Here is a 12,957-nt window from a genome sequence, read left to right on the forward strand (position 1 = left end):
TACTCTCCCAAAGTGGAAGACAAGGATAATTTGTTTGGTATGAAATATTTGTTCCATTTCAAGCTTTTATAGCTGGAAGTTCTTTCCCATAATACACACTCAAGCTCTTGTTTCCCATAGATGAGCAGTAGTGCTATTTCTCCTCCCTTTCCTTCTCCCTTTCCCCTGAAGCTGTGCCATTTGAAAAGTGCAATTTTAAATAGTGAAATGTATTTGTAGAAAAACTTATGTCAAAGATGGAATGAGATATTAATTTAAGGATCATTGATGGAAACAAAAAGTGTTCATTTTAATTCTTTAATTTTTCTAATTATCTACTTCATAAGCTAAGACATGAAGATTTTGGGGGAATGGGGAGGGACAAGAAGATGGGAAATGCTACATTTTGAGATTCATTCATTTTTATTTCACATTTTTATTTCAGAAAATAAAGCTGTTGGAGTGATGAAACCTGGTCATGTATTTACAATTGAACCCATGATCTGTGAAGGTGAGAGAGCAAACAAACGTAATAGTTCTCAATTAGAGGACAACTCCTTAACTGGTAAATTACAAGCCAGTTTCCACTGGCCTCTTTGTTTTTATTTCCTGCCCTCCACTCTTATCTCACTCTTCAATTTTATTTAAATAAACAATAGAGAAGAAAGTCACTGCTTACATGTTAATGTCTAGGTGAGAGAATATATTCTTGTTGAAATCACCCCAAGAATTGCTAGAATTCAGACATGTGCAGATCCATTAAGAGATCACAGTAGGTAGGAAAACTCATATCAGAGTCTTGTGTGTAAATGATGTATCTTGAAGGACATCCAGCAAGAGTCGGCAACTTCTGTGATGTCTTGAGGGACTGGGGTCTTGGGAAGAAAAGCAGCTGCCCTCTAGGAGGTCAGTGGAGGCTTTGCCCTTTTTCTTGCTCCCTTCTGTTTGTAGATAGTAATAACAAGGTCAGCACTAGGTTGCTTGGTCTATCCATGAGGGAGTCAGAGCTGGCTTAGCTGCCTCCCTGTCATGATATCCTCCCCTTTCCTTCTATTTTGTGTTCTGAACTCCAGAGGGACTAGTTGATCCATTCCAGCATATCTGAAACCATCAGTTGTTTGGGAGAGATTGGGGAAGGAGAAGAGCAGTGAGCCATAGCCTAGAAAGCTAATTCCACTTGGGACTTTCAAAACTGTCCAACTTGTTTGTGATTCCTTCTGAACTTCACTCTTCTCTTCTACACTACATTTAACAAAAAGGTCAGCAGGCCCCAAAGGGAGCATTTATTTTGCAGTGTATTCTGGTTCACATCTCTGTTGTCTGGTCCCTCTTGGTGGGACCTATCTTGGAGGTAAATCAGTCCCTAAGTTCCCAACCTTATCAAGCCCAATGTGATTGGATCTGGCAATAAAGCTCTTAGTAGTTGCTTATTTGCTGCTTGCTTGGAAGATACCATCTCTATATTAAAATTAGAATTTCTGGAGCATCCTTCCAAAGATTGGTGGTATAGCACTGAAGCTATTCTATAGTTGGACTTAGTTGAAGGCCACTTGGGTTACATAAAAATAACAGCCTTTATCCAGGAAAGATTGCCTTTTTTTTCTTTTTTGACATCTTCAACATAATTCACTCAGGCAAGACTGGTTGACTGCATTATATAAAGAACTCTCACTACTTATTCTGGTTGTCTCATTTGATTGTTTTTGCTTTGTGATCTTAGGAACTGACAGGAGAGGCACATGTTGCAAATTTTTTTTTCAGCCTGCTGAAGACTGGACGGAAATTAGAAAATAGGCATTTTTTCCTCTTATTTAAAAGTGTTGGTATAGAACAAGAAGTCACTTGATTGACCTAAGACTTTTTTATTACTAGTTTTAAAATTAATTATCTGTTGTGATTATAGATTTCATTGGGAGACTTGACTTTTCTTATTACAGTAAAAGTTAAATATGTATATAGAACTGAGGGTAAATCACAAAGGTTTTAGGAAGTAAATACCTGGGGACTTTCACTAAAGCTTACTAAAAGCTATTTACCTATAAAAAGGAAAAAATAGTTTTTAAGAAACAATCATAAAATGCCTAGCCATATAAATGCAAGGTACAGTGCCAGGTACTTCCTGCTCTCAAGGAACTTCAGCCTAATGATATGATGCAAAGGCCTGTAGAAGTTATTTAGAGCAGACTTACAACTAAGAGTCAGATGCAAGGTTTTAAGCTGTTGTCTTTTGGAGGTTTTGAGTGGGAGTCTGGAGACCTTAGTTTCAGTGGCACCATTAGGCTTTTGCCTGACACCCCCGTCTTTTGCTCTATCTATATGATATCTAAGCATTGTGCCTTTGTCAAAAAGGTAATCGTTCATAAGAATAAGCAATCAATTTGCTAATCTTGGTTTGGGGGATTTAGATGATCACAAAATAAAAAAGTCTCTTGTGATATAGCATAACTTCTTTAAAACCCAAGTGTTCGGTATTAAAGGGCTTACAAGTAGTTAAATACTTATTTTTATTTTTTATATATTCTATTTTATCACACTATAGGTAAACAAAATAATCCCAGATTTTTCTGGGGAAAAATTCAAATGTTTATCAAAATATGAATTACTTTGTCTTTAGATCTCTCTGTATTTTCTTTTTCTAAATACTTATTTAAAACTAAATTCAAAAATAAAAAACAAATTTAAGAAAAAATAAAAGAAAAGGAAAATTCAAAACATTGTCATGTGCCCAGAAAAATATCAGGGAGGATTCAAAATATATAATATTTTTCCATTTAAAAATATATATAATAATAGAAAACATTCATGACTGCCCATCTTTTCTTTGCTTCCTTCTAAGTTATTCTTTTGTTTGCTGCTGTGTACTTTTTACTTCATTCTCCCCCCCCCCCCTTCATCCTCCCCACATCTTCAGAGAAGGCTACCATTAAGCATGGATATATTTATAAATACACACACATTCACCACTACCACCCCCAGATACATACATCTATATGCATACATACACAATCTATAAGTATTGTATGTATATACAATAAGTATAAGTATGTATATACACATATGTAAACATGCATCTAAAACAATATTAATATGACTGATTCTTGGTTGAATCTTTAAGTTTGACTTTGAGATAAGTGATTATTGACCCCCCCCCCACTCCCTCCCCCCCCCCTTTTTTTTTTTTAAATAAATTGTACTCCTGATTCTTGTTATTGTGTTTGTGTGTATCTCTCCTATTCCTATTCCTGATACTTTAATTTTACTCCTTAATTTACCTTGCTATTACTTAACCTCCTTCCACCCATGAATTCCTCCTTTATCTTCTCTCCCCATCTTTTCCCTCTCTCATTACCCCATTCCCATTAATCTGTATACCTTATCCCATTTCCAGTTCTCTGTACACCCCATATTATCCTATTCCCTCCTCATTTTTTATGGATTTTGGGAGGGTACTATACCCTTCAAAGTATGTGTGTTATTTCCTGTTTAACCCATTCCCAATGTGAGTAGGTTTTCAGCACTACCAGTCATCCTCTCCCATCTAATGCTTTTGTGTCAGTTCTTCCTCTGCACCTCATTTATGTAGCATTATTACTGTTTTGCCTTTTCCTAGACAGTTTTGCTTTTTAGAGTCAAGTCATACTGAGCTCTGCCCCAATTTTCTTTTGAACTACCCAGTGATGTCAATTTTAAACCTATAGTTTACATTTCCACCTGTAAAACATAAGCAGTTTATTTTTGTGGAATTCCTTAAAATGAGTCTTTCATGTTGAACTTTCTTCTATGTTAAATTTTCTATTGGGTTCAGTTTTGGTTGAGATAAAATCCTGAACATCTATCTGCAAGTCGGTTGAATGTCCTTTTTTTGTTGTTGTTTATTTGTTTGTTTAATATTCTCTTAGTTTTGATGGATATGGTATTTTTGGCTGCAGATCTAGTTCTTTTGATTGTAGATATATTATATTCTAGTACTTGCAGTTTCTTATTGTAGCTGCTGATAACTGATAAATCTTGTAAAATTATAATTGTGTCTCTATATTTGAATTTTTTTGTTTGTGTCTTATAAAATTTTCTCTTTGATCTGGGACAGCTACAATGTTCCTGCATGTTTTCCATGTAAGATCTTTTTTTGTTTTGTTATTTATTGATTTTTTATAGCTTCATTGCCTTCCCTTTGCCCAGTTCCTATTTTCAAAGAATTATTTTCTTTAAATATTGTTATCTCCCCTTTTTAGTTGGTTGACTTTCTTTTCATAATCTTGTTTTTCTAGAATGTTTTTTTTCTCTTTCTTTTTTTTTAAAGTTTTTTTTTTTTTTCTCAACCTCTCTCTTTTGATTTTTAAAAGTTATTTGAGTTCTACAAATTCTCTCTGGGCAGGTAGCCATTTAACATTTCTCTTTGGGGTAGGAAAGGCTTTTTTCACTTTACTATCTTCTTCTGAAGATGAATCCTGGTTATTCCTATATAGTAAGTTTCTGAGGCAAAGTTCTTTGTACTTTGCTCATTTTTTAATGAGACTTTATTAGTGTAAGCACCTCTAATTTTGAGATAGAGGGTATGGTGCCTTTTGCTTTTCTCTCTAATCTAGAACCCCAAACCAAGAACTCTACCCTTCTGTAAGTCCCTACAGCCAGCAGTTTCCCTGCCCCACTGCTTCTGCGCTCAATGGACACATGCTAGTTTCTTCTTGCTCAGGGTTATATCTCAGCAGCATAGCTGGGCCTGTTATTCTTTATCAGCAGAGGTTCCCTCAGTGTTCCAGGATTCCTCAGACTGTTCATGAGGTAAAAGATCCTGTAGTTCTGGCTGAAGCTCTCATCAAATATTCTATGGTCTCCTACCATTTTCTGAATAATTTAAAATATCTAGTAGCAATTCTTAATTGTCTTTCCTAAACATTTAATAATAAATCTTGCTCTACTTGACTTAGGGAATTACATGCCCTATGTAATTTAGTTAAAGGGAAGGCAGAAGGCTTGAAAACTCCCCCTCATCCCCTTCATCCTTTAAGAAATGGCAGAGATGATTCTGCCCAGTCACATGAAGCTGACTAGCAGGTACAGCTACTATTAAAGTATTTCATGTGCTGGAAACTGGATATAAATGGTAGATGCAACCAATCTGAGAAGCCTATAGCTGTATTCCTCAGCATAAGTAGGCTAAAGTAGCCTTGCAACCTTATTGGGAGACCTACTTAACTAGTAAAAGTTAGTGACAAGGAATATCAAATAGGTCTGAAATATCAAATATATCAATAGAAAAAGCCACAAGGTAAAACTAGACAAATCAGGGAAAATCCTGACATTACAAGAAAGAAAAGTTTTAAAATCCCCAAAGAATATAAAAGCTCTGTAACAAATATAATAAAAAGGAAAATGAACCAATAATATATGATTAGAGAATCCTATAAATTCTAAAAATACATGGTACAGTCTGAAACTGTGGAGTAATTCAAAAGAACAAGTAAAATCCATTTTAAATGAATGTCAGAAATCTAGAATTCCCACACAGAATTAAAAAAAAAATTTGAATTGGCTGATTTAGAAAAGTGAATAAGAGTAACAAATTTGGAATGCGCAAATTCTGGGGGGGAAAGCTTAGCAAAAGAAAATAAAAAGGCAACAGTGTTTTTTAAAAGAGAAGGGATTAGAAAATGAGGGAGCACAAATTCTATTCAGGCCAAAGTAACTGACTTTGAAGACATAATGTGCAGTGATAACTTCAGGATCATCAGTCTTCCAAAAGAACATGATTAGCTAAGTAACCTAAATAAGAAAACTGTCCAGATACACTGTCAGAAAAGTATAATTTGAGAGCTTATACATATTATAAACAGGAAAGAAAAAGGAGCCTACACTAAACTCAGGTGAAAGTTCAGCAAATGTTTCATTTTATCCAACACTATAAAACCATTTAATTTCTCTTGGGATAATTCCTGTAAGAATTATACTATCCAGTAATCAAAGGTGAACTGAAGAGGTACTTCCATAAACGGAATTGATCATTCTGATCATTTCCCTAATCCAGTGAACAGCAAAGGAAAAAGAAGACTTACTGCTATTAAAAAAGATCTATTTAGGGCTCCTTCTGGCCACTTTCTGGTTCTATCAAAAGGAAGAACAGTTCCCTCTAGGCTTTTTCAAGTGTCCCTTGAATTATGTGGTTAACCAACCCTTTCCTTTGTTAAAGGGGGGAAAACTCAATGGAGAGCACTACTTTGGAATTGATAGTTGCATAAGATTGATGAGGATTTCTCATTCAGAAGACACTATAGATCTTATAAGTATTGTTCTAATATTTTGTAACTTGTAAAGGTATTGCTCTAATATTTTGTAACTTATATTGTAAAGAGAGGCAAGATCTCAACATATATATTCCACATAAACATATTGATCTAGATTACAGGGGTTCTCAAACTACGGTCTGCAGGCCAGATGCAGCCTGCTGAAGATGTTTATGCGGCCCCCTGGGTTATGGCAAATGGGCTGAGGGGCGGAGACAGTGTGAGGTTTTGTTTTTACTATAGTCCTGCCCTCCAGCAGTTTGAGGGGCAGTGAACTGGCCCCCTATTTAAAAAGTTTAAGACCCACTGATCTAGAAGATTTATGCATGCCAAGTTACAAATACTTCTTATTTGTTTTTCAACCTGTACTATATTTTTTTACTTTTTAAGGTGGATGGCAAGATGAGACCTGGCCTGATGGTTGGACAGCAGTGACAAGAGATGGGAAACGATCTGCTCAATTTGAGCACACCTTGTTGGTCACAGACACTGGCTGTGAAATCTTAACCCGGCCACTGGATGGTGTGCGTCCTCACTTCATGTCCCAGTTTTAAGTTCTCCTAAGATAACATCTAAATAATATCTTTTGACTGTGCTATGCATTTTCTTGAGAGTACAGGATAGAGGAGGGTATTTTATCATTTGTTTTGTTTTCATGTCTATAGCTAAAAGATGAATACAGCATTGGAAGTGTGTACTTCAAGAACTTGTTGTGGGTCTGAAAAAGCAATGAAGAATAAAAAAACCATTTTCTTTACTCCTTTCTTCTCTCCCAATACCCTTCATTTCCTGCTTCCCCATTTGTCTTTTATTCATCTTACCCTCAACAAGCTTATAGTTAACTTCTGTCACTGCTGTGACAGGCCACTCAGTGCCAGCTGTTTTTCAACTGAATGTTGTTTGTAAATGAGAATTCTTGACACCTCAGCCAGATTTTTTGCACCAGATTTTTAAAAAAGATACACCACACACAGACACACGTGTATGTACAGGCATGCATGTATGTATATAGACACATGCACCCACATGAACATACATGAACAGATATGTGTGTATGTGTTTTTAAATTTCCAGAGACCCACATACTTGCTTGCTAAGACTTTGGACTGTGACTGACTTTGATTCTGATCTAAGGGTTATGAAAGAAAGGATGATATAAGAAATAGGCCCATTGTCTATATGATACATGATATAATTCTCAATTACGTAATTTTTTCTTCTTTCCCCCCATTTTTCCTAATGCTTTACAGCTTCGTTTGAGGAAACTTTCAATCCATGAGACTTATTTCCAGCCTAGATTCTAAGACATCCGAGGGGGGGCAACAAGTCTATTTAGAGAAGTCACTATCTTTTTCCTTGCTTAAGACAGAACTTCATTAATAGTAGCTAACTCTGTTGGACCTAATGGATGAATGCAATATACTGCTATTTCAGACCTTCCTTATATTGAAATTTAAGCCAAAAAAGGATTTACAGACACCTGTCTCCTCCCTTTTATTTTATTTCTTTTGTCTGTTAAGGGGGATTATCATAGGGTACAGATTGCCCTAAGAGAGATGTGAAAAGGCAGGTCTTTTACACATATCTAGCTTGTATGAGGAGGAAAAATAAAATGCCTTTTGGATGTCTGATGTAAAATTGAATAGACTTAGTATTGGTATGAAACAAACCACTGTAACCCACCAGGACATTGAGATTGCCCTTAGTAGGGGAAGAAGCTTTCCCCCTATCTCTAGTATTGCACTTCAATTGGGAAACATTCCCTTTGGGTTAAATAGGTTACTAGATTGGAACCTTGGGTAGGCAGTAATAGTAACGATAATAAACTACTATTGCTCCTTAAACTGTGAGAGTAATCTCAGCTACCACTTTAGGTTTTGATATCTATTCTTCCAAATTCTTGAGGTTAACCCCCAATAAATAAAGTTGAACATAAATAAAGCAAAACATAAAATCATATCACTGATGGGCACATTTCTTGAGGGTCTGAAGCCAACTTGTGTTGTAATTGGTATCACTAGAAGCATTAGCCTTACAACAAAATGTCTTCTTTTCCAGAGTGCCTCAGACCTTTTCACAAAAATTGTGATTGCAGTTTCTTGTCTTTCATTGTTTTTATGATTTAGCAAAATGACCTGTTGATACTAGATGGGTTTTGGGAGGATTGAGGATAGAACATGTATGAAGATTTTCATTATGCAGAAGGCAATACTTGTGTAATCATACAGTGTTTGCTGGGAATTAAAAAAAGAAAAACTGAATGCTCCTACTACATGATTGCTCATCTGCTTCATTATGGTTGTTTGGGGAAGGGGGAAACTACTTTTCAATCTAAATAAAGTCAGTAGTACTGTTTAATGACAAGGCATTTCTTGGGGTCTGTAGATTACAATTCAGACAACGTTTGGGTGTTATTAACTTTAAATGAAAATTATCAGTTTTGGGGAGATTGTCTAGATTAAAAGGCAGGCCAGCTACCTTATTTTCATCACCAAAGAGCAAGCCCAAAAAATGCAGAATCTTGGAGGAAGGAGCATCTGGTGGCTGTCTTAAAACTAATTTTTATTGAGAAGTTTAATTTTTATATTACCTTCATTTTTCATTTTTCCCTCAACAAGAAATAGGACTCTTTCTTTTAATGACCTTTTTTTCCTAATCTTTGGATAATTTTTTTTTCTTAATGTGTCAAACTATAAATACTGCATGGATTATATCTTAAGTTTTTACCTCTTATTAAGATTTGGAAAAGGCGTAACTTTGGGATAAGGAAAATTACTAGCAATTTCCAAAACAGATCTTCCATGTTAAATTTGCAAGAATCTCACATCTATTTTGATGAGCTCATGTGCCTCTGGTGAAAGACTTGGGCCCTTGATTATCTATCCCTATTAATAACGGTGTAGGCATGATTTTTTCTTACTCTTTTTAATGTCTCTCTGTAAGGGCTTATATATAACAAATCATCACTATTTGCTACTGTCACAATGATTTACCAAACAAGATTTCATCTAGTGATCTCATTTAATTTTTTCTGTAATTATTTTTTTTTAAATGTATCTTATTAAATGGCTGGGCAATCAAAAATGAGTCTTTAGTTTTGACTGACTTTGTCTAAATTGAAGAAATGTTCTAGAATTTGAAGAAAACGTACCTTTTTAGGAGTCAAGTATCTGGCTGCTCAAAAAATTCCTTAATTGAATATTGAAGCCACAATATCCTTTGAAAAGTATGTGTTGTGGGTGGTAGACTCTTTTAGAGTAGGGGTTCTTAACCTTTTTGTTTATTTTATGTCTTGACTTTCTGTTAAAACTATGGAACCTTACTCATTGTTCCCTACATTCATAATTGGAAGAAATTGTAAATTTTGGTTAAAGGTTAATGAAAATAAAATTGCAGTTTCTTCTTCATCTTGGACGCCTTCCCTATCCCCAGCCCCATCCCTCCAAAAAAATGTTCATAGGGCCCAGGTTAAGAACCCTTGCTTTAGAGATTTAGGAGAAAATTTGACATCTTTTGAGAAAGAATGTCATGTTATGTGTCATAATTTACCTGTAATGGGTCACTGACCATATTTGACTTTTCTTTGAAAGGAGCCTACCAAGTTTGCTCCATGAATGGACTGAGATGAAATGCCACTAAGAAAAATACTTGACCAATCTAGATTTGCTGCCTCCTTTTTCTTTCTACAACAGTGAAAGGAAACATCTGGACTTTAAACACTTGGAGCAACAGGACTAATGTGCCAGTATTAATATTAACAGTTGTGTATGCTTTCAAAAGCATACCCCCTTCAATTCTCTGAGGAAAGCATATCTTTTTATACATAGAACTTGTGCTGTTAATTCTGGCTGAATTGTGTTTGAGCTCTTTGAGGGCAAGGAACTCTTGGCTGCTGTGGCTTTAGTTGCTCAATCTGTGTGACCTCCCCACTTCACCTTTCAAGAGGGGCAATCAAGATTTTTCGAGAAGAAAACTGGAATACCTTGTTAAGGGTCTCTACTCTCCCCTGAATCCTTGTGATAAACTTGTTGGTCTATTGCCTTTCAAAAGTGTCCTACCAAACTCTTCTGATATACTATTGACTTGGGGGACTGCGGGTGAGCAATAGAACTATTTATATGTGGTAATATTATGAGTATAAATGTGCGTACTAACATAATTATTATGTTGTTTTTCTGAAACGTGCCAAAAACCATCCCAAAGTGGACTTCCTAATGACATTTTCTCCTATCACTGTAGGTCTTTGTGATTTCATAACAGTTTAACAATGTGGTGATTGCAAATTGGCTTCAAAACGGATCTTTAAAAGCTTTAGTTGGAGGAAAAGTCAACATTTCAGAAATGATCAAGAGGTATCAGTAAGCCTAAAAAGCAAGGAAGAGCCCATTTAGCTTCCAGGTTTTTTTGTTTTCTTAGAATAGTTCCCCAGTTTTTCTTTTTTAGTTTGTTTTTGGGCAACTTGAGATCTTTTTTTGCTGTAACTATTAAAAAAAAATACAAATTATTCCAAAGTTTCTTTTAAAAACAACATTGCATAGTAATGGAATTAGTCACCAAATATGTGACTGAATCACACAGGCTTCTGTGCCTGTTTCGTAGGACTAGATCAGAGGTGTCAAATGGATAGTCCAGAAGTAGGTTAAAATGTAATTTGTAAATAACTAATTAAAAAGACAATAGACCACACATAGTGTTAATGTGTGGTTTTCTAAGTCAAGGGGACATCAGTATGGATCATTCCATATGATTTATTGACCCCATTTCTTTTGGGGTCACTTGTCTAGATGATCTCCAAATATCCAAATCTTTAGATTTCTTTAAGGTTAACAGTGACTTAGTTTTAGTTTAGTTAGATGTACTTAATATGAAATTTTTATCATGGTCTGTACATCTGTTAAGATGTCAAAATCACCTTTTATGTTTTCCTGTCTCTCACTTTGCTATATAAAATGTCTCCTTCACTGGAAGAGTGTGTGCTGATTGTTTGAAATTCATTTCACTTAATTATCTGGCTTCAGTGGTATTTTTTTTTTTTCTGAGGACTTTTTCCTGCAAGAAATTTTTAGTCTTGTGCACATTGAGAACCACTCTTTCAGATAACACAACCAAGACATAAACTCAGTGCTCCATTATGAGCACATAGCAAATAATGACTGCGGCTATTTTTGCATAACAAATTTAAATTTTGTTTTTTATTCCTAGAAGATTTTATATGTTACAACTGTTTACATAAATGGTCATGAAAATGCTTCCATAAGCATCTAAAACCGGGAATTTTTGGTTTTTTTCCTACTATGTTGAACTAAGTGGCTCTGACTAAAATCAAGAGTCCATTATAGAATTAAGAAACCTCTTTGGATATGAAATGGCTTTTCAGTCCTGAGACTTATTTGAAATGCAAAAGTGATATGTTTGTATCACAAGAAGGCCTTGCAACCTTGCTGGTCAGTTGGCTTAGTCTGTTCCAACTATACACTTAACTTCCTTAATAAGTAGCATCTATTACTGTAAAATCAAAACAGCCGAGAAATTGTTTTTCAACTTAATTTTGTGATGTTAACCTGGTTTAATTCATTTATATGCTCATCTATGCATAAGGTTTTTCACTAGACTTGGTTTCTTCTTTTTATAAAATGAAATCAGATGAAAAATAAATGCATTAGTTGGACTCCTTGTAACTAGAGGGAAAAGAGGCTAAATGCATATAAAAAAGAAAACTTTCTCAATTGTAGAGAATTGAGGATTGACAGGTTTGTTCTTTTTTTAAGCAAGATTTTGCCTTAATATCTTGTGCAACAAATCTTAATACTGTTATGGTTGAGGATTGAACAGTATGCTTGACATAAATTGGAGGTGGTCTACCAATTTATACCAGTCCTGCATAAACAGCTTTTTATATGTACAGATACATGTATATATTGTGTGTATATGTATATATGCACAGATACATGTAGATTCTTTTTTCAACAAATATCATCAGTTTTTATTAAAAAATGAGCATTTCCGTGTCCATCCTGACAGATGGCCCATAAAAACAAATCTTTGCTGATAGTTGTAGCAAATTCCATTGGACATGAAATCCTATGTGACAGATGTCACTTGTTCAGGTAGCCAAAATTATTCGACTGGCATGAACATTCTGATATTTGTGTATGTTGCTTATCAATGTTCTGTACATTGTTAAATAATAAAATTTGATGTGTTTTTCAAAATGTGTTTGGTGATTGGGATTGTTGTGCAAAATAATAGCTTTGAAGAGATTTCAGAGACTCTGTAGTCTGTTTCCCACCCCTTTTCCTCCTTGAAGATGAAACAACTTAGGTCAGTGAGGTTTCATTGCCCAAGACAGTTTTTGAAGCCAGATTCACATATGTATATATTTCCTTATATTGTCAAATTACTCGTAATGATTTGCTTTGATGGAATTAACATTTGGTGATGGGAAATTAACATCTTACTTTGACCAAGATTATCAGCTAAACAAGTGAAAATTGACTCAAAGGAGGATCCCCTTTTGCCATAAATATTCTCTATTACAAGGTATTTGGGATTTCAGGAGAGTAGTGAGTACCTTCTTGGGAGAAGAATGGGTTTAGAGATTTAAGGCAAGATCACTTATTTTGCAGACTACCTTAATTATCAACTGAGTTTGAAATATAGTAAATAAAAAATCAAAATATGGCATTTTTCAACTTTT

At 34.9% G+C, this 12,957-nt stretch overlaps 1 protein-coding gene across 1 annotated transcript in view; it reads left to right on the forward strand.

Annotated features, from left to right (window-relative positions):
• Window positions 1-12,472, forward strand: part of METAP1 (methionyl aminopeptidase 1) — an 80,240-nt gene extending 67,768 nt beyond the window's left edge. The window contains exons 10-11 of the mRNA XM_074275424.1: window positions 425-490; window positions 6,651-12,472. Of these exons, the coding sequence (XP_074131525.1) occupies window positions 425-490; window positions 6,651-6,814 (230 nt within the window). The 3' untranslated portion in view covers window positions 6,815-12,472. The remainder of the gene's footprint in view (window positions 1-424; window positions 491-6,650) is intronic.
• Window positions 12,473-12,957: the final 485 nt, after the last annotated feature.

The sequence above is a fragment of the Sminthopsis crassicaudata genome, chromosome 6 (assembly GCF_048593235.1).
Source record: "Sminthopsis crassicaudata isolate SCR6 chromosome 6, ASM4859323v1, whole genome shotgun sequence".
NCBI classification, from domain to species: domain Eukaryota; kingdom Metazoa; phylum Chordata; class Mammalia; order Dasyuromorphia; family Dasyuridae; genus Sminthopsis; species Sminthopsis crassicaudata.